Source organism: Dipodomys spectabilis, unplaced genomic scaffold (assembly GCF_019054845.1).
Source record: "Dipodomys spectabilis isolate Male_0828 unplaced genomic scaffold, ASM1905484v1 ptg000112l, whole genome shotgun sequence".
Taxonomy (NCBI): Eukaryota; Metazoa; Chordata; class Mammalia; order Rodentia; family Heteromyidae; genus Dipodomys; species Dipodomys spectabilis.
In genome coordinates, this window is record NW_024870789.1 from 181,753 (window position 1) to 207,643 (window position 25,891).

The 25,891-nt window shown below is 40.6% G+C and overlaps 2 protein-coding genes across 2 annotated transcripts in view; both read left to right on the forward strand.

Annotated features, from left to right (window-relative positions):
* LOC122114845 (spermatogenesis-associated protein 31A6-like) overlaps positions 1-18,323 on the forward strand; it is a 40,554-nt gene extending 22,231 nt beyond the window's left edge. Inside the window, 5 exon segments of the mRNA XM_042688107.1 lie at positions 803-896; positions 17,570-17,691; positions 17,784-17,809; positions 18,099-18,214; positions 18,217-18,323. Coding sequence (XP_042544041.1) covers positions 803-896; positions 17,570-17,691; positions 17,784-17,809; positions 18,099-18,214; positions 18,217-18,323 — 465 coding nt within the window.
* A 3,977-nt stretch (positions 18,324-22,300) lies between these two features.
* LOC122114846 (tripartite motif-containing protein 5-like) lies at positions 22,301-23,708 on the forward strand. The gene is given in 3 exon segments (XM_042688108.1): positions 22,301-23,186; positions 23,274-23,497; positions 23,500-23,708. Coding segments are annotated over 3 exon segments (912 nt in total). The 5' UTR covers positions 22,301-22,531; the 3' UTR covers positions 23,533-23,708.
* The last annotated feature ends 2,183 nt before the right edge of the window (positions 23,709-25,891 follow it).

Here is a 25,891-nt window from a genome sequence, read left to right on the forward strand (position 1 = left end):
ATGGGCACATTCTACTGGAATCTTGTTACCTTTGTCCTCATAACATCCATAATATATCTGAAGGACCCTTTGGTTAAATAGAAACAATACTGGCTTACTGACTTAAAAATAGATCACTGTATGCTGAAAATAAACTATATAACTTCTGGGTGAGTATGGGCAGGGAAAACAATTGTTTAAAAGAAATATACTATTTTTTTATTGTGAAAATACCAGACAGAGGTGTTACAATTACATGGGCAAAGTAATGAGTACATTTCTTATCAATCATTGTTGCCTCCTCCTCTGTTTCCCCTTCTCATCCCTTCCCATCTCCCTTCACCCTGCCCCCGGCCAGCCAAAGTTGTAAAGTTCGTTTTCAACATATTTATCTGTGTACATCACCTTTACAATTAAATAACATGAAATGACACAAAGAAAAGAAAACAGATCATCATTTGCCCCCTTTTAATCCTAAAACCTTTCTGGAATGCAAAATAATTCAGAACATGAAGCACACACCTATCAGGATTAATTATGATTCTAAGAACAAATATAAGGAAATTTTATTGTCATAAGATTTGCATCAAAAATGAGAGTAAATATCTAAATTAATATTTTAAGGTTTTCATTGATATTAAATTACCCATGGCGTTTCAACAAATGCTATTAATGCACTGGTCAAATACACACACACACACACACACACACACACACACACACACACACACACACACACACACACACACACACACACACACCACTTCACTATAATCCCCCTTTTATATCTTTGGCCTTAATGGTTTGATTTTGTTTCTCCTAGTTTCCACAAAATGAGAGACAAAATTGTGATACTTGTTTTGTGGGGATGGCTGATTTCACCCAACATGAACATGTCCAGGTCTATGCATTTTTTAGTAAATTAGATCATTTCATTCTTAACGGCCAAGTAGTGGTTATTTTCATTATCTGTTTTTCAAACGAAGTAAAATGGCAAATACACGAAAAACTGTTCAACATTCTTAGGCATAAAGAAGATACAAATCAAAACTGCACCAAGAATGGTTATCAAGAAAATAAATACGAGCTGGGCACAGGTGTCTCAGGTCTGTAATCCTAGCTACTCAGAAGGCTGAGATCTGAGGGTCATGGTTTGAAGCCAGCTGGGGCAGAAAAGTCCATGAGAGGTTTAAAAAGCTGGAAGTGGTGCTGTGGGTGGTGCTGTGGTTCAAGTGCTAGATGACTATCCTTTAGCACTGAATCTCAGGGACAGTGCCCAAGCCCTGATTTCAAGCCCCAGGATATCAACGCACACGCACACACACACACACACACACACACACACACACACACACACAAATACTAGTGAGGATGTAGAGGGAACAGAACTGTTGGGAACTGGTGAGAATGTAAACTAGTCTACTGAAATTAGTTTGGAAAACCGGGTGCTGGTGGCTCATGCCTGTAATCCCAGCTACTCAGGAAGTTGAGATCTAAGGATCACGGTTCAAAGCCATCCTGGGAAGAAAAGTCCATAAAACACTTATCTCCAATTTACCAACAGAAAACCAGAAATGGTGCTGTGGCTCAAGTGGTAGAGTTCTAGCCTTGAGCTGAATAGCTTGGGGACAGCTGCCAGGCCCAGAGTTCAAGTCCCATAACAGGAAAAAAAAAAAAAGAAATTCCTTTGTTGTTTTCTCAGAAACCAAATCCAAACATCCCATATAATCCTTCTATACCATTCTGGGAACATACCTCCCTCCTCAAAATAAATCAAAGTCAGCTTACAATGGAGACATCTGTATAACCATGTTTTGAGGTGCATGATGAGCAATAGCCAAATCATGAAACCTCTCCCAAGTTTTACAAAGCAATTTCTTGATTAAGAAACACTGAATTTTGTATCGTGTGCTATTTGGCCATGTGCACGTAGAAAATAGAGGTCCTATTTAGTATCTTAAAAGCAAAGCTAAATATTCTTTTTTATGTCATCCCTTTCATTATTCTCCATCATCACTCCAAACCCCATTTCTTTTCTTTATTTTGGTCCAGTCGTGGGGCCTGTACTCTGGGCCTGGGCACTGTCCCTCAGCTCTTCAGCTCAAGGCTAGCGCTCTATCACTTGAGGCACAGTGCCACTTCCGGCTTTTTTCTTTTTGCTTATGTGGTGCTGAGGAATCGAACCCAGGGCCTCAGGCATCCAAAGCAAGCACTCTATCACTGAGCCACCTTCCCAGCCCACCGAACCCCATTTCTTATCTCAAGTTTCTTAATTTTCTAAGAAGTGAATTGACTTTTATGACGGCCTTATCCCCTCCTTGCCTCTCTTCATTTGTTTACTTCCTTCATTTTATCCCACCACTCCTTCCTTTAGAGTACTTTTTCCTGGTGTTTATTTTGTTGGTCCATGAATTTGCCCTTCTGAGGAACTGTACCCTTAGGGTACTACCCTAGATCTAGTAAATACTGGTTTTTAATTGTATACTTTTAAAATTTACTTATCTTTTTTTTTATTGTGAAAATACTGTACAGAGGGGGTTACAATTACATGGGCAAGATAATGAGTACATTTCTTATCAAGCATTGTAGCCTCCTCCTTTTTTTTCCCCTTCCCATCCTTTCCCATCCCCCCCACCCAATCCTCTTCACCCCCCAATCCCCCCTCACCAAAGTTGTAAAGTTCATTTTCGACATAACGACTTGTACATCTCATTGTTACAATGGGTCCACCTATATCTCTATTTAAACGATTTGTTTTTCCCCTTCCCCTCCACAAATTATACCAACATCAAATACAGTGAAAGCAGGGGTTATACTGTGGGGGAGGGACATACAAAGCAACAAAGAAATAATCTTATAAATGTGTTAGAAACAATCGCATGAAAGAAGAAAAACATTTGAATAAATATCTTAGGGTTCGTTTCCCTAATATTACCTTATCTGAACTTTTCTGCTTGACTCAGACATATACTAGATATTGCAAATAAGGGAAACCATGGGACCTATGTTTCTTTGGCCTGGCTTACTTCACTTAATTTAATTTTTTCCAAGCTGTTCCATTTCCTTACAAATGGGGCAATGTCATTCTTTCTGATGGAGGCATAGAATTCCATTGTATATATATATATATACCACATTTTCTTGATCCATTCATCTACTGAGGAGCATCTGGGTTGGATCCATATCTTAGCTATAATAAATAATGCTGCACTAAACATAGTCATGCTGGTAGCTTTAGTGTGGTCTTGTTTGTAAACATTTGGGTAAATGCCCAAAAGTGGGATTGCTGGGTCATAGGGGAGATCTTTGTGGAGTCTTTTGAGGAATCTCCATACTACTTTCCAAAGTGGTTGAACAAGTTTACACTCCCACCAACAATGCAGTAAGGTTCCCTTCTGTCCACATCCCCTCCAGCATCTGTTGTTATTAGAGTTCTTGATTTTAGCCATTCTAACTGGAATGAGGTGGTATCTCAATGTTGTTTTGATTTGCATTTTTTTATGGCTAGGGAGGTTGAGCATTTCTTCATGTGTCTGTTGGCCATCCTTCTTTCCTCTTCAGAGAAGTTTCTCTTTAAGTCTTTAGCCCACTGATTTATTGGGCAGTTGTTTCTTTGAGGATTTGTTGTTGGGGGATTTAATTTTTTGAGTTCCAAGTATATTTTAGATATGAGACCCTTGTCCATGTATGGTTAGTGAAGATCTTCTCCCAATCTGTGGGCTTTCTATTGATCTTGTTAGCTATGTCCTTTGCCATGCAGAAGCTCTGCAATTTCATGAAATCCCATTTTTCGAACCTTTCTTTGATTTGTTGTGTTTCTGGGTCTCTATTAAGAAGGAGACCTAGGGTTTCTCCTATTCCATCCTGTAATGTTTTCAGAGTGTCTTCTTTGACTCTGAGGTCTTTGATCCATTTGGAGTTGATTCTGGTGCAGCATGATATATAAGGATCTAGTTTTAGTTTTCTACAAGTAGTTAACCAATTTTGTCAGCACCATTTACTGAAGAGGCTGTCTTCCTTCCATTCTATTTTTTAGCTCCCTTATCCAAGATTAGATGGCTATAAGTCTGTAGGTTCATTTCTGGGTTTTCAATTCTGTTCCATTGGTCCTGAGGTCTGTTCTTGTGCCAGTACCAAGCAGTTTTGATTACTATGGCTTTATAGTAGAGTTTGAAATTTGGTACTGATATTCCTCCAGCAGTGTTCTTTCTGTTGAGGAGCGTTTTTGCAATTCGGGCTCTTTTTTTGTTCTGTATGAATTTTTGGATTGTCTCTTCTATTTCCTTGAAGAATGAGGTTGGAATTTTGATAGGTATCACTTTGAATTTGTAGATAGCCTTGGGAAGTATTGCCATTTTCATGATGTTGATCTTTCCAATCCAGGAGCATGGGAGTTTTTGCCACTTTCTAAGTTCTGTTTTGATTTCCTTTTTCAAGTTTTTTTTTTTTTTTTTTTGGTCGGCCATGGGGCTTGAACTCTGTGCCTGGGCGCTGTCCCTCAGCTTTTTAGCTCAAGGCGAGCGCTCTACCACTTGAGCTACAGCACTACTTCCGGTTTTCTGGTGGTTTATTGGAGATAGGAGTCTCACGGTCTCTCCTGCCCAGGCTGGCTTTGAACCGCGATCCTCAGATCTCAGCCTCCTGAGTAGCTAGGATTACAGGCGTGAGCCACCAGCGCCCGGCAAGTTTTTAAATTTACTTATCTTTCTAAAGGCTAAACCATAAATTTATAGTACAAACTGTAAGAAAGTGGGAAAGAAATATGATACCTTTTCATAAGATAATCCCTAAAATACTGAGTTATTAATTGCATGGAAAACATTAGACACATTCCTGATCCAGTGACACATAGTAAATCCATGATTTGAGCAAACATATCAATTACTCAGTGTTAGGAAGGTGGGAACTACAATGTAGAAACTAATGATTCAATCATATCTGTTTGTATTAAATCACATCATTCTGAAATTTCACTCTTGGTAAAATGAAATCAATGTTGAAATCGCAGTAATGTGTCTTGTGTCTACAATGGGTACAGGGTGTACGAGATACTCATGACTTTACAACCCATGGTTTCAGCATGTGAGATACAGAGAGAGTGGTCTTTCTGCCTGGAAATTAATACTTAGACAAGCACTTGTGAGGAAGAGCAGAGAGACATAAGTCATCTCTGTTACTTCCTAGTCAATTACATACCTCTGGCAAGTCCATGTCCCTTGTTACTATGCGTGCACTCAGTGTTCATGACTGATGTCACCTACAGCTGGGAGGCAGTAGTACCTGGAACCCTTCACAGTTCCATATGTAGCAAGACTGTGGAAACAAAAAGACAACCAAAAAAAGCAAAATGTAGAATGAGTTAGAATGAAACCCTCACAAAATGAACTGTGGATAGATATTTCTGATTGTTTGGAGGATGGGGAGCTCAATGAATTATAACTTGTAGGGAAGCACATTAAGAAAGGCAAAATGAAGATGAATATCACAGCCTCTTTTTATGTCATCAATTTTGAAGATTTCATCAGTTATTCTTTATATGAGAAATATGAATGAGCTTTTAATTTTTAGCAATTTAATGTTAATGCTGAAAATTGAAAACTTGTTCATGTTTCAAGGTGTGAAAAGACAAAATCATATTGAATTAGGGTTCTCTTGCAAACAGCCTATCTGGCACCAAATCTCAGACATCAAACTGGACCTCTAGAAGAACCACAGAAATAGATTTCAAAAATAAACTCTAGGAGCATTTGATTCTCTGCAAAATAATACCAAGCCATTGCTATCTCTAAAATAACCAGATTTTTCATTAGCCAACTCCTGGAAAAACTGGAAAACCTGACCAAAATACAGTGACACGTTAGGGGTCACGAAGTTCAGCCCCTAGGATGGGGCCTCTCTCCTCCTGCTCCGGAGGAATGCCTGGGCCTGAGCACATGTCTCTAATCAGTGCACTCAGGGCCCTTCAAAGACTCTTCTGTATATGTGTAGCTGCTAGTGACTTTCTAAGAAATAATAATTCAACAATGCTACAAGAATATATGCATAAATTAAATGAAGGAATAGAACCACCAAAATGGGCAAAAAATAGAAAGTACAAAATGTGGGTTATTTAATTGGTCAATCATATATTCTATGGATTAAAATTATACTGGGGTGGTTAGAAGATGGTTAAGCTCATGTATGCACCAGCCTTAAGTATGCCCAATAACTCTCTAGTCCACTTCAGATACCAAGTATGAGTCACTGATCAACTGCTGTGTATAAACTACTTAGAACAAGTTGTGATACTGGAATAGTCTTAATTTTTAATAAAAACTGTGGAAGCCCAATGATTTCTCCATAAATGAAAAGCTAAGGGAATGAGAAGATGCCACCCTTTAAAAATCTACAAATCCCATAACATAGGGGAAGGGCATTTTAACCAACATGCATTTTCCTCACTATATCAGGCTTGGAACTTTTAAAACCCAAAACAACAGCCTGTATGACTCACAATCATTATACTCATTCATATTTTATACAATATATTTCATATCAGAATCATCTACAGTGCAATAATTAATACGTTCACTTGTGATGTTTAAGGGATGCACTGAACTCAAATCCTAACCTCTCAACTTCAAAATAAGCTAAAAGAGGAGAAAAATAAACTCATTTCTGTAGTTATACCACCATGATTTACAACAATGGACTTACATGTAGCAGCATTAAATTTAAGTTGTACTTCTTAAACTAGCTCATCTTTCACTGAAAAATAGTTTTACCCCTTAAAGAGTACAAGAAAATTTGAGTTTAACTATAGCATTTAATCAATTGATTTGGCTTTTTGTTAATAGGAAAAGTAACATGTTCAGTAGAACTAGCATGAATAGATTAATATATCTCCAAAGAGTCAGCTCATATCTCCTGTACAACATTAGCATGAAAGGAAATCCGTACTTTCTTATTTTTTAATTATCATTAAGAAGATGTAGAAAGGAGCTGTCATTTAACAGGGGTTTATAAATACAATGTATCTTGGTCAATGTCACCCCTTTCAAAATTCAATGTATCTTGGTCAGTACCACACTTTCAAAATTCTCAACCACTCCATCCCCACCTCTTCCCTCACTCTTCCTAATTTTGTAGGTTACATATCTGCATTTTCCTCCTCCTCTCTTCTTCACTCCTCTACCCCTTTTCCCTTGGCTCCAGCCCACCCCTTTTGAGTACAGGCTTCCTGTGCAGTCCTTATTTTCAATGATAGATTGTGTTTTTTGGGTCCGGTCGTGGGGCCTGAACTCTGGGCCTTGGCGCTGTCCCTCAGCTCTTCAGCTCAAGGCTAGCACTCTACCATTTAAGCCACAGCGCCACTTCCGGTTTTTTTCTTTTTGCTTATGTGGTGCTGCAGAATTGAACCCAGGGCCTCAGGCATGCAAGGCGAGCACTCTACCACTGAGCCACCTTCCCAGCCCCTCAATGGTAGATTTTTAACCTCCCACAAAGTCCTAGGACTTTGTCCATGGCACTAGCAATGGCACCTTCACATCACAGAGGGGTCAATTGTGTCTTGGCTTTCTCCCTATAGCTCTGCTATAGGCTCATATATATTTGAAATTCATCAGTTTTAGTTTTTCATAAGTACCTCGCTTGCCTTGTCAACTTCCTCTAACCTGCTCATAAACTAAAAAGGGATGACGTACTTGGAAATAATTTATAAATTCCAATGATCCTTTTCTGACCTGAGTTTCCTTTAGGAGCACTTATTGTCATGTCATTCAGTACAAGGAAAAGTTAGCAAAAACACAGACAAATGTATAATAAGAAGAAAGCTATAAATTATAACAATTCATTAAATGCAGTGTAATTAAATTTATAGCTCTAAGAATGAAAAATAGCTAGGAGCTAGTTCAGGGCAAATTCACAAGAGGACAATAGGAAATTCACCACAGGGCTGTGGTTGCTGGACAGCTATAAAAGCTGCTAAAGCAAACTGAAGCAGGGAAGAGGCCAGTGAAACACCATCATAGCTAAAGACAAAAAATCATCATGCTCAGATTAATAGACACACTGATAGATGCTCTCCTTTCTTTTCCTCCTTCCTTCTCTCCTTTTTAGTTAACAGGAAAATGACTGAACTTGTAGAAAACATCAGTCTTGATCAAGGTGTGCTAGTAAATCTGTAATAACAGGCTCTCAAGGAGAATAAAATCCCTGATTTATACTATTTGTTATTTACGTGCATTCTCACCTTCACCAAAAATTGAATCTGAGTCTTACTGACCTCAGGGTTGTAAAGTGATGCTCAGATTCACATATTGTTTGACTTTTTCCTCCAAGCAGTTGGCAGAGAGGTGAACATCTATAGAGCTTAAAGCATAGGCAGTTGTCATGAAATAAGGAAGCAGTGGTGAAGTTTGCAAATTTACCTTACATTTTTTCTACTATTATATTACTTTATTTTAAATAATGATTGGATTGAAAAATTAATGAAAGGTAGTGATTGACTCATCCTAACTAATGAAAATTGGAATCAATACCTGATTTGTAAGTAAAAAATATTAAAATTATATACTTTAAAATGAGGAAGAAAACATCAGTAGAAATCATGCTTCTGTTAAACAATGCCCTAAAAACCTTATCAGTACACAGGGAGCATTACAAAAACTCAGAGCACAGAACTGAGGGAAAATATGCAGCCACCAACATTTCTAGATGATGTGATTATAAAGCTAGAAAATCCAGGATATTTGGTCAACTATTGGCTCAATATTTCTAGCTAGATCTAAAGGTCCTACTAATACAGAATAATATGTACACACAAAAATATTCGTGTTGTGCAAAAACAGAATGTTAGATGATAAACAATATTGAAATCTATTGCATTTTAATTAAAAATGAAATATAGTATACCTGTAAATAAGCATGGTAAAATCAAACTCACTGAAAGCTGTTGAATGATAGGACATAGGTAGGACATGGTCAGTCACTTTATAATATATATGCTGTGAAACAAGAATGTGAGACTCCCTTTGAACAATTAACATGCACTCTAGCAATAAGTAATTGTAAAGCAGTTCCCATACTTGCAGAAATGAGGAAGTTGAACAGAGGATGAAAGATGATGCATATGCTTGAAATACTTCTTATATCTGCTTGAAAATGGAATAATGACCTAGTACAAACTTTTGAGAAGGGACAGAAGAGAAACAGGAAGGTGACTGATTGGGTGAATTTGTTCAAGGTACATTGTATGTATATATGGATATATAAAAATGAAAGTACCATGTAATGATCAACAACTAATTGATGCTAATAAACATGCAAATAAAAGTTGAGTAGATTTTAAAATATTATCCATACAGAAAACAGATGTGAGAATATAAAATGACAACAAAACATGAAAAGTATCTGAGAAAACAACTTGTTGGCACAGGCCTGTTATCCTAGCTATTCAGGAGGCTGAGATCTGAGGATCATAGTTCAAAGCCAGCCTAAGCAGAAAAGCCTCTCTACACTCCAATTAAATCAGTCCCCCTCCAAGTCCTGGATTGCAGCGTCATCGGCCTGGGCCTCTGCACGTCTCGCAGAAGTTCTCACCTGGCACCTCCTAGGATTCGAAGGCAAACTCGCGTGAGCCCTCAGGAGCCTCAGGCCAGGCACATCCCAAGAAGGCCCCAAGGCCACCTGGCCTTCACGTCTGAACCAAAGGTGACAGCCATCTGTGGATGTATCACATTGTTCTCCTCAAGGACCACAAGCTCCATTTCCCAGCCCTCGTCCAGGGCTATTCCTGTCCCAACCGCCAGACTAAACGGTCCCCGGAAGTCCTAATTTGACGTGCAAATTGAGCGTCCTCACGTACAAAATGTTAACCAATCACAGAGAAGCATAGGGACATTATTTCCTTGCTTATAGAAAACTACCCAATAGGGATGGCCCACCACATCTTTTATTTACATAAGTTGGTCAGGGGAAACCTGGGTAGCTTCTCTACTACTTATTAACACAAGCTTTTTTTTTTTTCCAGAAGAAATACTATCACCCTCTTTTGCAAGCTGATTATAGGTTTATTTGTTTATTTACTTATTTATTTATATTGAGAAAATACCGTACAGAGGAGTTACAATTACATGGGCAAGATAATGAGTACATTTTTTATCAAGCATTATTGCCTCCTCCTTTGTTTCCCCTTCCCACCTTCCCATCTTCCTCCCCCCCCCCCCCCCCCCCCCCCCCCCCCCCCCCCCCCCCCCCCCCCCGCCAAAGTTGTAAAGTTCATTTTTTGACATAATGACTTTTGGTTTGTTTTTTAAATAAGGCCTCTTTTTTATCTTAAGTTCTTTTCTAGTCAATTCTTTAGACTTGATCATTTTTCCACCTTTACCTTTTATTATACTGTATTTTGCTCAACTTTAGCAAGCCATTATCACGCTGCCACAAAATATTTAGATGTTAACCAAAAAACCCTAATTATAAAAATGTAAGTTTGAGTACTCCATTTGGTGTCTTCAGATAGCCAGTTGCTAGTGCATTCATCTAACCAAGAATTTCAGTGATAGCTCACAAGTTCCAGAGAAATCTAGTATTTTCCTAAACACATGGGAGACTTACATCTGAGTCATAGAGTTTAAGAGACCAAACAGTCATGGAAACTGCTATGGGTTCCAAACGAGGTTCACAGCTCCAAGAAACACATGGTATCAACAGTTCCTCCTCCAGCACAGATAATCATTAGCATAATATTTGCTAAGAAATCATTTCAAAGTCCTTTAAAGAAGCAATTGTTTAATTTCCATGTGGATAGGCAGGGTTCTGGAAGGAAGAGAGAAGTGTGGGATTAGTCTCCAACTAGAAAATGAATAGTTGGGTTTCCAGAATCTGTAATGTGCTCACTGGGAGCTGGAAGGAAACATTAAGTTGTGTGGTAGGATTTTATCCCTGGGGTAGCCAATATACCCCTTGGCCATGGTTGCCTTATTGCATGGAAAGATTACATAGGACAAGTATGGGAAACTACACAGGAAATAGGAAGCTAATAAAGAAAAGATAAGGCTGGGCACTGGTGGTTCACAACTGTAATCCTAGCTAATGAGAAAACTGAGATCTGAAGATCACAGTTTGAAGCCAGCCCAGGCAGAAAAGGCCCTAAGATTCATATTTTCCACAAACTACTCAGAAAATGCTAGAGTGGTCAGAATAAAGCTCAAGTGGCAGTGTGCTAGCCTTGAGTGAAAGGAGCTCAGGGATAGTGCCTAGGCCCCGAGTTCAATCCTCAGGACAGGCAAAAAAAAAAAAAAGAGACAATTAAAAATCCAAAAAGTGCATCCAATAGTGCAGGTTTTAAAAAGAAATCTGATTTGAGGAAGGGAAAGTGAATCACAAAATGGGGAAAGAAGGACAAAGGATGACCCATTGCTATAACCATGTTGACAAGACTCTATGTCTGAAATGAACTTACAATTTCGGGGGTTGGGGGAGAAGTGGGAAAGGGAAGGGACAGTGGGAGAACAACAAAGAAGAGGGTAACAATGTTCAACAAGAAATGTACTCTTTACCTTACTCATGTAACATAACCCCTCTGTACAGCATCTTTACAATTAAATAAAAAATTTAAAAACCAAGTCTGCAAAGAACAAGCATAAAGAAGATGGTTCTACTTACAATCTATTTGTAAAATTTTACTTTCAGACTATAATGTATCAAAGTCTGCCTATCTCCATCATTGACTGCAAAGAAACATTTCATCCAAGACACAAATTGTATTGAGAGTAACAGCAAAGTTTATTCAAAAAAGTTTATTGGAATAGAAGGACACTCTCAGAGGTGAAAGTGGGTCATATCAGAAAGGGAAATCCATGAGATTCTGATCTCCAATTAACCACCAAAAAGTAGGGTGAGCAAGGCCTTCGCATGATGTCTTCCCAGGTTTCCTCATCCACACACATCCTAAAGGCTTCCTGTAGTTTGTTTCTGTAATGACTGAACAATGGGCAGGTAAGAAACAATGAGGGATCTAGGATAAGCTTGAGTCCTTGGTGGCACCATCCCATGTACCCATCTATTCTAGCAGCTTTCCGGAGGAAGACTAGATACTAACAGTCCCTACCCTAACCTGCAGAGCAGAGAAGCCACTGCACAAATAGACATAAGGCCCCCAAGATCATTACTTTCAAAAAACCTCAAGCCTGACTGTCACAAAGCAGACCTTCATAAGCTTCTTATGCTCCTTAGGGCGCAGGTTTAGAATAGATACAAAATGAGACTCACCTGTCATCACAAAGGCTAGTTAGGGGGTTTCTCTGAAATGTCTGTCTGATGGGTTACACATCTCCACCTTGTTCACTTCAGGTACTATCATACACCAAAACACATCCAGAGATTTTGGAGATGTTGAATAGCATTTAGTCCCTGGGACAGGGAATCTTCAGAGACAGAAGCAAGTGGCTACAAAACAAATTTGGGGCCAAGTGCAAAGGAGAGAGTGTATTCTCAAGTACAATGTCTGTGAAGCCTGAACAAAATAGGTTTGGATTCCATTTTGTCCAGGAAATGTGTCAGCAACTCCCCTTGATCCTCTCGGGCTCAAATTGCAGGAACAACCCTCTACTGTAAATTCCACTAACTACATCTAATCAGCAGATAACAGGAAAAACCCAAAGTTCCAGATGTTCCTGCAAGCTAAAGAGCACTTGGTGGCGGCTCAGACCATCTGCTTTAGACAATCATTTCAAAGAACATCAACTCCATGACCCAGCCAATCCCCAGTACCTGGTTGGTTTCCGCCACTGGTTTCACTAATCATCTTTTAGAATTATTTTATGATTTTTCCCGCGGTGTGATATGATTTGCTAAGTGTTGTAATGATGCATAGAAGTCCCTAAAAACCCTATAAAAACCCTGCTAGAGGAAGGGTCGGGGCTCTCAACTCTGATCTGCTGCATGGGTGATGGTTGTGAGTCTTGTCACAAGCTCGAGCTTGTATTAAATGACTCTCATGTGCTTACATTGGAATCGGCTCCTTGCTGGTCTTTGGGGATCCTTATCTGAAGATCTCCTAATACTGCAATGTTCTCCTCAAGGGAAATCTGATATCTGTGCAAGAGGCTCACCTCTATTCTCACATGTGTTGGATATCTACTCAGGTAGTAGTGTAGGTAAAAGGCACAGGTTAGGTAAACTCTCTACCACTGAACCACACCTTCAAACCCAGTTCTTTATTGAGGAGATTTTGTATAAATGGACACTGATTTTGTGTAAATAGACACTAATAACTTGGAACTACCATGCCTTCCAGTTTCTTGGGAACACCAACTTCTCTCCTACTTCTCCTGCAGCTAAGGATTTCTTGACTTATTTTTCCAGTTGGGCTCCTTGATAGAAAAGAAATCCAGGATTCCTCCCTTGGTTTTTTTTGCTTTCTTAGGAACCAAGAGACTGCTATTCAGAGCAGCAGCTGCCATTCAGCCTGGTCAAGCTCAATGGATTGGTGGGGCCAAGGCAGTCAGCAGGTTTTCTCACTTAATCTCCTGGAGAGGGAGCCCAAGAGCAACTATCAAATGCTTCTACTTGAGGATTTTAATGTAGACATTTTGAATAACTCTGTTGAATTCTGTGATACATTTACAAAGAACAGACAATAAGATAATCTCCTTGCATTCACTAGCAACAGAGTAAACTTTCACAATCACTTTCTACACTTGAGAGTGAAACAAAAGGCTTCTTGTGCTTTAAATTCTCTAGAATGGAATTTGCATATATTGATTTTCAAATATATTAATGGGGAGTAAAAAAGATATCTCCTAGGGAGAGAAGATAATTTTCAACAACAATGCTAGGAAAACCACCCAGAAATTAATCAGATGAATGAAATATTGAAATGCAATGGTAAAAGCTACAAAAGAAGGGAAAATAGGGCAAAGGTTTATGGTAGGGGATTTGGTGATGGTTTTCAAATAGAATAAACGTAACAATAGAGAAAATAGATAAATTGTATCCCATTATAATCAAAATTTTGTCCATTCAATGGCTCTAGAATAGAGTGGAAAGTGGATCCTCAGAAAACATTTGCAAATCATAGAAATAATGAGAAATTAAAATCTAGGAAATATAATGAACTCCTAAAATTCACTACCACTATGACTAACAGAATAACTGTTATTCCTCTCCTAAAAATAAATAACTAGCAAATAAGCACATGAAAATATGTTTCCTATCACTAATCATCAGATAAATATAAATCATAATCACAATGAGATACCAGTTCATAGGTACTAGGATAACCACTGAGAGGAAAGAAGTAGAAAGAGGAGAAAAAGAGTGGTAGAAAGAAAGAAAGAAGAAATAAAAGAGAGAGAACAAGAGAGAGAAAGAAAGAGAGTGGGAAGGAAGGGAGAGATGAAGGAGAAAATACTGAAGAGATGATTAGAACTGGAAACACATTGAAGTAAGGTCTGGCCAGTGCCATATTGGCCATATGGGTCTGACATTTTGTCTTCATGCTGGGGGAAGGAAATTACCCTGCCCATCACCTGTCTCCCAGGTGATGGGTGTGCCTGGATTCCCGGAGACAGAGGTGGGCACTTGGCTGATAGGTTACTGAATCTGTCAGTACAGTGCCTGGGACTAGGAATTTCCTGTGAGTCTGCCCCACCTGCGCCAACCCTATTCAGGCCTGGACCAGCCCAGCCAGAAGGAGGCCATGCCATGTGTGTTTCTGTGATTCTGTCCTGTGTCCTGTTTCCAGGCTCATCGCCAGTCATCATGGCCTCCCAATTCAGCTCTCCATTGGAGCTGAAATGGCTTGTTGGTATGGTTTTGGTATTTCTTTCCTCTTTAGCATGTTTCCTAGCTGTGTTATGTGTATTTGCGTGCTTCAGGCCTTTGTAACAGCTGGCAGCCTGCAACCTGTTAACTGTATAATAAAGACTCTAATATTCTATATTTTAAAATGGGAGGATTCACCTTACAACAACTTGTACAATGTTGATGTTAATGGAAATGGTACATCTACTGTGGAAATTACAAAAAAATCAAGCATACCATTATATCTAGCACTACAACTTCCAAAGAACCAAAAGTAGAAATGTGAGTAGATATTTGTACATTTATGATGATAAGAATATTAGTAATAGTGTGAAAATGCCCAAACAATTCAAACACCCAAATAAATAAGAAATGGCTCTATGCATAATAAAATATTACTCAGCCTTAAAAGAAAGGATACTCTGCCAGATGCTACAACATGAATCTAGTTAATATTATGCTAAATGACCTATAGAAAGACAAAAAGACAAATACTGTGTTCTACTCATGCAGTATTAGTCTATTCTATATGGCTGTAGCAGAATACAACAGATTGTGTATGTAATTTATCATGAGAAGTATACTGCTTTGCAGATGTGGAGACTGAGAAATTCAGTATCAAGATGCCAGCATCTGGAAAGGGCCTTCCTTTGGGCTTATACCATGAGAGAGGGTATCATATTGCAGAAGGGTTGAGGATGAACATGAGAGACAAAAGTGGAGCTGATCTTGTCAGAGGGATGAATAGGGCTGAGTCTGGGTCATGAGTATCTAGTCACAGTTCAAAAAGTAGGGAATGGGCTGGGAAGGTGGCTCAGCAGTAAAATGCTTGCCCAACATTCATGAGGTCTTGGGTTCGATTCCTCAGGACCACATAAGCAGAAAAAGCCGGAAGTGGCGATGTGGCTCAAGTGGTAGATTGTTAACTTTGAGCTGAAGAGCACATGGACAGCATCCAGACCTAGAGTTCAAGTCCCACGACTGACCAAAACAAAACAAAAACAGTGGGGAGGACCTCAGGTCAGTTAGCAGACCTGAGACTTTAAAGCCTGAGTTAGATATTAGGAACAGGAGCTGTTAGGACAGTGGTCTTTAGAGAGTTACACTGAAGAGTGCACCTACATAGCTTCAATCTCAGGTGAGCATTCCAAACCCACAGAGGCATGGTGGGAACAGGGGATGGAATAGGGATCCTTTCAGGAACAAGATCCCAAGTAGACACAACCTGCAGGAACAAGAGCTTCTGCCCTAACACTGGCACCGGGGACATTAGAGAAGGATGGCAGGGCTGGGGTTGTGTGGAGGAATGAAACCCAGGGTGGCTACAAGATCACTTAGAAGATCTCAGGTTGTACAGTTCAGTCAGGCTCAGGGTCTAGCCTGGTTGGATAGGGCAGGTGCATCCCTGCAAACTGCATTGTGATGCTCATTCCTTCTTGTCTATTACAACCAAGTAACATCCTCCAACTCTTTTTTTTGTTGTTGTTGTTTTTTGTTTTTGGGTCCAGTCGTGGGGCCTGAACTCTGGGCCTGGGCACTGTCCCTCAGCTCTTCAGCTCAAGGCTAGCACTCTACCACTTGAGTCACAGCGCCACTTGCGGCTTTTTTCTTTTTTTGCTTATGTGGTGCTGAGGAATCAAACCCAGGGCCTCAAGCATGCAAGGCAAGCGCTCTACCACCGAGCCACCTTCCCAGGCCACATCCTCCAACTCTTAAGAAAATGTGCAGAGGGTGAAACAGATGGTGTATGCTTGGACAGTCACTACCCAGAGTTCCACATGCACTGAACCAAATCTGAGCCCGGAGCTCCACAGGCCTCCTGTTGCTGACCAGGTGCGGGGGTTCAGACTTACATTTGTTTGAGTACATGACCATGTACTCATGAATGGCACAGCAGGTTGTGACATTGGAGGCTGTTGCGTAAAACTGTGGCAATGTGGAGTGCTGTCTTCCCAGTTTGTCTAGGAGGGCTATTCCAGAAGTTTTCACTCAAGAAGGAGAGATGCCAAGGCACAACTCATCTTCTGCCTGATGTGTATTGGTCATGAAAATGTCAGTGGTCTCCGAGCTCTTGGGAATGTGATTGCCCCTACTAAGATCACATATCTCATTCAGTGAGATTTTTGCCTGAATGACACAATTGAACCAACCATTTTCCTTGCACACTTTGCTTTAACCCCTAGAGCTCTGGGCAGGATACCCTTCATGTTGATAGCTTGATCTCATTTCTCCAGTTGTTTCTTTAAGTCAAGCCACATCCTTAAACCTTTACATAGCTTAGATGAATATTTGAAAGAGTAGTTTGAATATTTCAATCAAAGAAGGTTTCTAGAAAGCATGAGTCACATGAGATCCCATCTTCCTTTCCTTTCTAGGCTTTACAATATGGATCCTTCTCTGCGGCTGGACATCCTTTGCTAGGAAATGGCCTCAGCTGTTCCATTGTGTGATCCCACTTTGCATGGATAATGGATGGAGTGGGAGACAAAGGAGAGGAAAAGCTATGGCACAATGGGTGTAACATCACAATGTTCAGAGGAACCCCAGAGACAAGATTCTTGCTGATGGAACTTCATAGCCAGAGAGTATCTTCTAAAAGCCAGGTCTTAGAAAGGCATTAACCTAATGCTAGTCATAGAGCACAATATGGGGAGACATCCTGCTCTTTTCTGACTGTAAAGAATAGCTTCCAAAAGGGCACTGCAACCTGGCCAGAGTCTTTCTCCAGCTTTTTCAGCAGGTCCATTTAGTAAACAGGGCTGGGCTTAACTAGAAAAAGCAATTATTACTTGTATTCTTTCCTAAGATGAAGAGGGACAGAGGACAGCACTATGGGAGGCAGACATGAAAATAATTGAATTTCACAATACAGAATACAGCCAAGGGAAATGTGGCTTCACCTTGTCGATGAATGCCTTGGGATTCATGGCAAGTGTCATGTGCATTGCTTACCACTTGCTTCTTTCAATTCTACACAAAATGGTCTTAGTTTTCAATATTTCCTTTACTGTTCTTGGAAGACCACCAAGGAATTCAAACAGGAAAGGTATGTCTCAGCCCGATGAGTACAATGAGGAACAGATGTATCTGGAACTTATATTTGGTGAGCTGCTGGCATCTGTGGACTGGAGAGAGAAAAGCCATGTGACTACTGTGTAGTCTCAGGTGTCACATGGTCACAGTAGACCCTTTCACTGCCCATAGGAAAGCCAGGAATAGATGTCACTTGCCCTTGCAGAGTCTGGGTGACATGGAGTTCATTTTTCTTTCTGAGGGATGTTCAATATCTTGCTATTTGCTTTGTGTATGACAGTCTTGTTCTCTTATCAGGATAGGTGTAGTTCTTGTTGGGCTTTTAACACAATTGGTACACCAGAAGGACAAAAGTTCCAGAAAACTGCTGATTCCCCCAATGAGAAGAACCTGTTGAACTGTTCTGGTCCTCAACACAACTGGGCTGCAGGAGTGGCCAAATAGATATTTCTTTCCAATATGTCAAGGAAAATGGAGGCATGATTCAGAGGACCTCTACCCATAGGACAATCCTACCCACAGGGTAATTGCTGCTCTTTAACTTTGTTGTCATTCTTGCTTGGATTTTAATGAACCAACTTCAGAGAAAAGATGTCTTCTTCTGAATCGCAGCTTTTAGCTGTCAACTGTGTGGTCTGTGCTATAATCAATAGCCTTTCAGAGTTCTGTGATTTAGCAGTTAACATATGGGTTATCTTAGGTCTATGTAACATAAAGTATAGTCTGATATTCTGTATCTAATGGATCTGTCCATTGTGGATGATTTGTATGAACTGCTATTGGTAGAATAACCCATTAAAGAAATATGAGAAGATTTTCTGTTTCAAATCAAGTATTAGCATTGTGTGGCTTATGACACAGGGATCTCTACACAGAACACTTATTTCTATTGGGACACTGTTGTGACTCTTGTCTGATCTGTATCCAGTTTATGTTGACATCACTTTGGCAGTTAAATGCCTGTTCTTTCCCCAGAGAACCCCCCCCCCCCCCTGGATTAATCCTTGCTTTTCCAAAGAGAAGATATAAATTCAATATACTACTGCAATAGGAACTAAGTTCAAAGAGAATGAGAATGAATCAGTAGGGTCTATTGCTAGAATATTGGAGGAAAACACTAAGAATTCAGAAGAGGGCAGAGCAGTTTTGTGTGGGTATATATATATATATATATATATATATATGTATATATGTGTGTGTGTGTGTGTGTGTGTGTGTGTGTGTGTGTGTGTGTGTGTGTGTGTATGTGTTTATAGAATAGTGTGAGGGTCATTTTTAAATCATGAGCAATGCCTGTTAGCATGTCCTCCTCCATTTTGGCTTGACATCCTCCATCTCATGTCCTCAGCCCCTCCCACAAAGCTAGTTGATCTGGCCAGGCCTAACTACAACTGGCTGTTCTGCCCTGGTTTTTCTTTCACTTCACTGCCTGGAATCAGGTGTTATCTACAGCATTCAGCTGCAACCATAATTTGTAGCCCCAACATAATGGAATTCCTTGCCTTCATCTACCTCACATACTCCACCACTCACAAACCAGACCACAAAGCATTCCCTGCTTCCAGGCCCCTGGCCCTAGAAGGCAACCTTACACAAAGACAGGCTGCTGTCCCTGAGAGGGTCAGCTTGTCAGCTTGATGACAGTGAAGTTTGTTGTTCATGACTTGGTATCCACATGGTCTTCTGGGCTGAGGTGTCCATCGGTGCTGTCAGTCAGATCTAGGATCCCCCAGTGGTCCTTGCTCTTCCCCTCAGGAAATTTGAGCAGCCGAAGGGAACTGGTGGCAATATCAGGTCCACCCAAAGGACCACTGAGGTGATTTCCTCCTGACCAGCGCTTTGTCTACATCCATCAGTGACCAATCTGGCATTTTTTCTGGGTGAGTGACCATTCAGTGTCAGGGATTGGAGTTCACAAGGGTGAAAGCCTGGTATTGAGTTCTGAGCCCTTCCTCGGAGGCTTAGGCCTCTAGAAGGTTGGTATAGGCCAGGTGAACTAACAATTGCATGGGACTGGCCCCTCTTGTTGCATCCCTTTGTGGTCAGGATGTAGCAATTGTGGGTGATGACTCTTCTTGCTGCCTGCTCTCTCTGTTAGTTGACCAGAGTCCCACTCACCATGGGAGGGGCCCAATCCCGAATTCCTCAGGATTCCTCTCTGGGCTGCCTTTACACAAACTAGAGGCCCTTAAGCTTTTGCCTGATGTTAAGCCTCATGAGCTTAGATTCTTACTTAATTAATTCTGAGCCCCAATATTCACTGGACAATGAGTATTCCTGGCCTTTTCATGGGACACTGGACCCTGATACTTTATGGGTCCTATATAATTTCTGCAAGCACTCAGACAAATGGAAGGAAATCATCTAAGTACAAGGTTTACCTCTCTCTCTGCCTCTGTGCTTGTGCCCTTGAGAGTTGAGACATGGACAGGGTCACAGGACCCCCCCCCCCCCCAAGGTTCCCTATCAAGGTTAGCCATTCTGGCTTACTATTTTCTTAGCTAAAATTATCTGTCTCTCCACCACTCACCTTTTTCCACTTTTGGTCCAGTAACTACATTCTTCCCCTTTGCAGTCAGCAAACTGACTGTCCTCTTTAAGCCATCCCTACCTGAGAGGTTCAGCTTGTTAGCTTTCTGACATTAAACTTTGCTGTAAGTGACTTGTGCCTCCCCCTGTACCTGCTGTATGGCTGGCCCAAGGTGGGGTGGTTGCAAGCCTCAAAAGGTAAAGCAACTGTGGCTTTAAATGTGGTCCCTGCAACAAGCTAATGGCCCTGCTTGAACTCCATTACTGACAGTCCCTGGCCAGCAAACACATCGAAGCCAGCTTCTCCTTTTTACTTCTTTCTCCTTTTCTCACCCAAAAATCCCATAAGGGGAGCAGTTATGTGTCATACCTAAAATAAACCAGTCCTTTATCTTTCCTGGGTCTACTCACTTCAGAATCTGGATGCTTAATTTCTTTTTTGTTTTTTTAATTTAATTTTATTTTATTTGAGAACATACTGTACAGAGGGGTTACAATTTCATGGGCAGGATAATGCATACATTTTTTATCAAGCATTGCAGCCTCCTCCTTTGTTTACCCTTCACCTCCCTTCCCAGCCTCCCCTCTCCCCCCCACCCAATCCTTCCCCCCCCCACACCGACATTGTAAAGCTCGTTTTTGACATGACATTTTGTACTTCTCATTGTTGCAACAAGTCCACCTGAATCCTTAAACGACTTGATTGTCCCCATCTCCTCCACAAGTTATACTGACATCAAATATAGTGAAAGCGGGGGTTACACTGTGGGGGAGGGACATACAAAGCAACAAAGAAATAATCTTATAAATGCGTTAGAAACTCATGCATGAAAGAAAAAAAAACATTAAAATACATATTTAAGGGATCGTTTTCCTAACATCACATTATCTGACCTTTTCCGCTTTACTCATACATATACTAGATATTGCATATAAGGGAAACCATGGGACCTATGTTTCTTTGGGCCTGGCTTACTTCACTTAATATAATTTTTTCCAAGCCTTTCCATTTCCTAACAAATGGGGAAATGTCATTCTTTCTGATGGAGGCATAGAATTCCATTGTGTATATATACCACATTTTCTTGGGGATGCTTAATTTCTGTTTTTTGTTTTTTTTTTTGGTCCAGTTGTGGGGCCTGAACTCTGGGCCTGGGCGCTGTCCCTCAGCTCTTCAGCTCAAGGCTAGTGCTCTACCACTTGAGCCACAGCGCCACTTCCAGCTTTTTTCTTTTTGCTTATGTGGTGCTGAGGAATTGAACCCAGGGCCTCAGGCATGCAAGGCAAGCGCTCTACCACTGAGCCACCTTCCTAGCCCTGGATGCTTAATTTCTTCCTTCAGGCAAAACTCCTCTAGGAGCTTGCTACAGGCCCCTTGGAGGAACTCTTCTCTCCCCCAGTTCTCTACAGGCCCTGGAGATCCATAACTGCCTAGGAAGAGACAAAGGCCACATGGTAGGTTTTCACATGACCCCCACTCTTCCACCAAGCTTACTTTAAAGGTCAATTTATATGCTAATATGTCTCATTCCCAAAATTGTTTTAAAAATATGTGCTGTACATTGGTGTTGCTTTTCATTTTTAGCATAAACCATGCGGTTCTATCATGCAATAGGCATTAACATATTTTGCCACTGGAATTCCAGGAAACGTATGGCCAATTTTTATTTTTTCTAAAAAACTTAAAGGTGCCTTAAAATTTTGTGCACAAGTATGTGTGTAAACATGTCAAAGTAATTTTATTGTAATACATAAAAATTGTCATCATGGTGTAAAATTATTTGCTTTTCTCACAGATGGCCTAACATTTTCAATATGCACACTTAACATTTTTTTTAATTAAAACTCTAAAAATCAATATGACTTCTTAAAGCTGCCTAATCAAGTGTCCTAATCACTCACATTAGAAAGGTAAAACTAAGGTTTAAGAGTTGCTCATAAGTTTTCTTCCAACTGCTAGAAGTTAGTTACAGTGCTCATCCTTTCTGTAAACTTGACTCTTCCTGATTTCTTCCATGTTATCCCTTGAGGAGAAGCTGAGAAAGTTCAGAGAGTGACTCTGCCGTGGTTCCTTCCTTATTCACAGAACAAACTCTGGGCAGCTCTGGACAAGCTGAGGAAGAACAAGGAAGAATCTGAGAAGTGGAATGCTGAACTCCAACAAGACAAATTTCTTGGCAGACTCAAATACAAGGCAAGATACAAAATGTTCAGGCTGATTTTTACACAGTGGAGAGGCATCCTGGACACTGAGGAGGAGAAAGTACTGCAAAAGCTGAAAAGGGAGGAGGAAGATGGTTTGCAAACCCTGGCAGTGTCAGAAAATGAGCTGATCCAGCAGAATGAGTGGGTGACTGAGCTCATTTCAGATGTGGAGCATCTGTTAGAAGGGTCCACAATGGAGATGCTGCAGGATGTGAATACCATCATGAGAAGATGTAAGCTCTTGACAATGAAGAAAGCAATACCTTTCCCCAAGAAAGCACAGACAGTGTTCCCAATAACTGGTCTGAGAGAAAGGCTACAAGGGTTTCAAGAGCTGACTGATGCCCGCCAATACTGGGTGCATATGAGAGTGACTACAAATGACGATTCGAGAATTGACATTTCTAAGGATCAAAGAAAAATAAGATACCAGTATACTCCTGTCTTTTTCACAGAATCTTTTTCAGTTTCTAGAGACCATTATTTCCCCGCTCAGAATGTTCATAACCAAGTTTTAGGCTTTTCACAAAATGCATTTCAATTGCCAGGAAATAATTTACCTCTCCTAGGAGTCCTAGGTGCCCTCATAATCACATCAGGGAAGCACTACTGGGAGGTAAGTGTGTCTAAGAAAACATCCTGGCACCTGGGGTTAAGTGATGGAAGACACTTCTGACGCAGGCCAAGTCATGATCATACTATTTATGAAGTTCCTCTACCAAAAATTGGTTACTGGATTATAGGGATGGAGAATAAATCTGAATATAAAGCTTTCAGGGAGGGTCCTACCACCCATTCTCCTTTGTCCTTGCCCCTGTCTTTGCCTATCGCTCTTGAACATGTTGGGGTTTTTGTAGACTACCAGGCTGGCTCAGTCTCATTTTACAGCACTACGTACAATGCATTTCTCATCTACAAGTCCACTAACTGTGCCTTTACCCGTGAAGTCTATCCATATTTCAATCCTTTACAAAATGTTCAGAACCTATGACTCTATGCTGATCCAGCTCTTAAGCCTTTTTACCCCCTTTGACATTTCTGTGTACTGTCCCTGGTCCTGGTGTGTGTTTCATGCATCTGTGCCCCTCTGTGCCTCTTGAAACATCTTTTCCTCCTTACTTGAGTCTTTCTGATTCAATGTCCTTCACTTATAACTAGGATGTATACCTTTCAATGGGCCAGATTTGTTTGGGAGATAATCTTATGTCATCATTCCTAATATCACAGCCCTTTTCTCTCTGCCATTGCAGAAAATGCAGAGTTGTTTCAACAAGGTTTTTGTGTCATTGAAAGACTATATATATAGGAATCACTCCCTTAAAGAATGAGCCCTTAGCAGTGTCTTAGCTTTACTCTCAGACTCTTTATTCATCAAGGAGAAAAGTGTCACAAATGATCTAGACCAAGAAGCAGATTATGTGTACATTGTAGTTTTAACTAATGTCCCCTCTCCCCATGTATTTGCTGGATTAAAATATTGAAATGTTGTGTTTATTTTCTGGCAAGTTTCATATAAACAATTTAACTTACACGTTAGAACTGTATAAGAAAATAAGCTCTGTATTAAACATCTATTTAACTCTAAAAAAAAGAGTTGCTCATAAAAAATAAAAATAAAAAAATAAAAAAAGAGTTGCTCAAGATCAAGATTTAGAACTTAACTAGCACAATGAAAATTTTCTCTCAATTATATGAGAAAACACACTAAATTCAGAAACACATTTTCAAAAAATAATAAGCAAATTGAACGATGTAATTACAAATGCATCTGCCTTCATTTTCAATTCAGCTGGTCATAGAATATTCACAAGGAACACTTTGCAATATGCATTCCCTTCATGAAAGCAGAAGAGGTTTGAAGCATTCTTCACACCGTAACTGGTATGGTCAGGTGGATAAACAGTCAGGATGTGTCTCACTCATGGAACTCTTTCTCTTTCAGTGTGTCTGTTTCTTTTGGTGAACTGTGGTAGGCAGGCAAGGGCAGGCCGTGGCAGGTGGCAGGTGGCGGCACACAGCAGCAGTTGGAATGGCATTCTGCAGCTGAGGTGAGATCTGTGGGCATGAATGGGAGCCAGGACACAAACTACAGGTGGGCCCTGCAATGGCTTGAGCTGCCAAATCAGGTCCAGCCCCTGGTGCAACTCCCTCTTGTGGTCTATGCATGCTCAGAACCATGAGCCGTAGGATCCTCTGGATCTGGGACACAACCTAGGCCCTGGCCCTGGCCAATCCTCAACTTCTGGTCCTGCAGTCCTGGGAGACTTACCTGGCCACTCATCAAGGGCTTCCCTGAGACCTCGGCCAGCTCTTGGCTCCAGGTTGCCCTGAGAAGCAGGTGGTTCCTCAACTACTCATCCTCGTGTGTCTGGAGACCTTTCTTGGCCCTCAGCTGCTCAGCCCAGCTATTTTAAGATCTGTCCCCAGTCCTTTACCCAGGTTTTCCCTGAGACCCTTATTGACTATTATCCTGTTCTCCAGGGCTTCCTGGAGATCCCAGCAGGCACTTGTACCCTTAACCTGGGCTTCCCTGAGACCACCTCAGCACTCAGTCCCTAGTTACAAGCTGTCCTGAGACCCTGGTGTACTCTTAGCCCCTTGCCTCATGCCTCAATGAGATTCAAGCAGCCTACAGCTAAAGACTTCCCTGGCCCCAGGCTATCCTGAGACCTACCAGATCCTCAGTCCCTCACCTCACCTTGCTCACAAGACACTGCAGGGACCAGGCTTTGCCAAGACCTGGGTAGGCCCTAGTACTTATTCACAGTGACTGAAGAAGAAAAGGGAGAATCAGAATAATCCTACAAGCTAGTCGAAATGAATTAGACTGCATGTCAGAATGTTTGGGATACAGCAAGAGTGCCAGTAAGGGAAGAAACTTAGTATAGCTGCATGTATGTACATTGGAGAGAAAAAAAAATCAGGAGTATGAGAAGAGAAAGTGAGATCACAAAAAGGTTAATGATAAACCTAAAAGTGAGAAAAGAATAAAAATGCAAAATGAACAAATATAAACAACTAGTGAAGAGGAGGAATCAAATGAATACTGAAAAAACTGTGCAAAGTCTTGATGAAACAAATTTTGAAAAATAAGCTTTGTAACCCAGTAGCATTTGTCAAAAAGAAGAATCGTGACTCAAATTAATATTAAAATTAAAAAAGGAAATACCACAATAAATTTCAATGAAAACCAAAGAATCAGGAGGAAATAGTTATGCTTAAAATCAAATGCCAGGAAATGAATACGTTCCTAGATCTACCTTTTATTTTGACCTTCCTAAAATGTACCAAGAGGAAATAGTCACTTCAACAATTAGATGGATGTAGTAATGAAGAGTTGTCAAAACCAAAAAGGCCACGT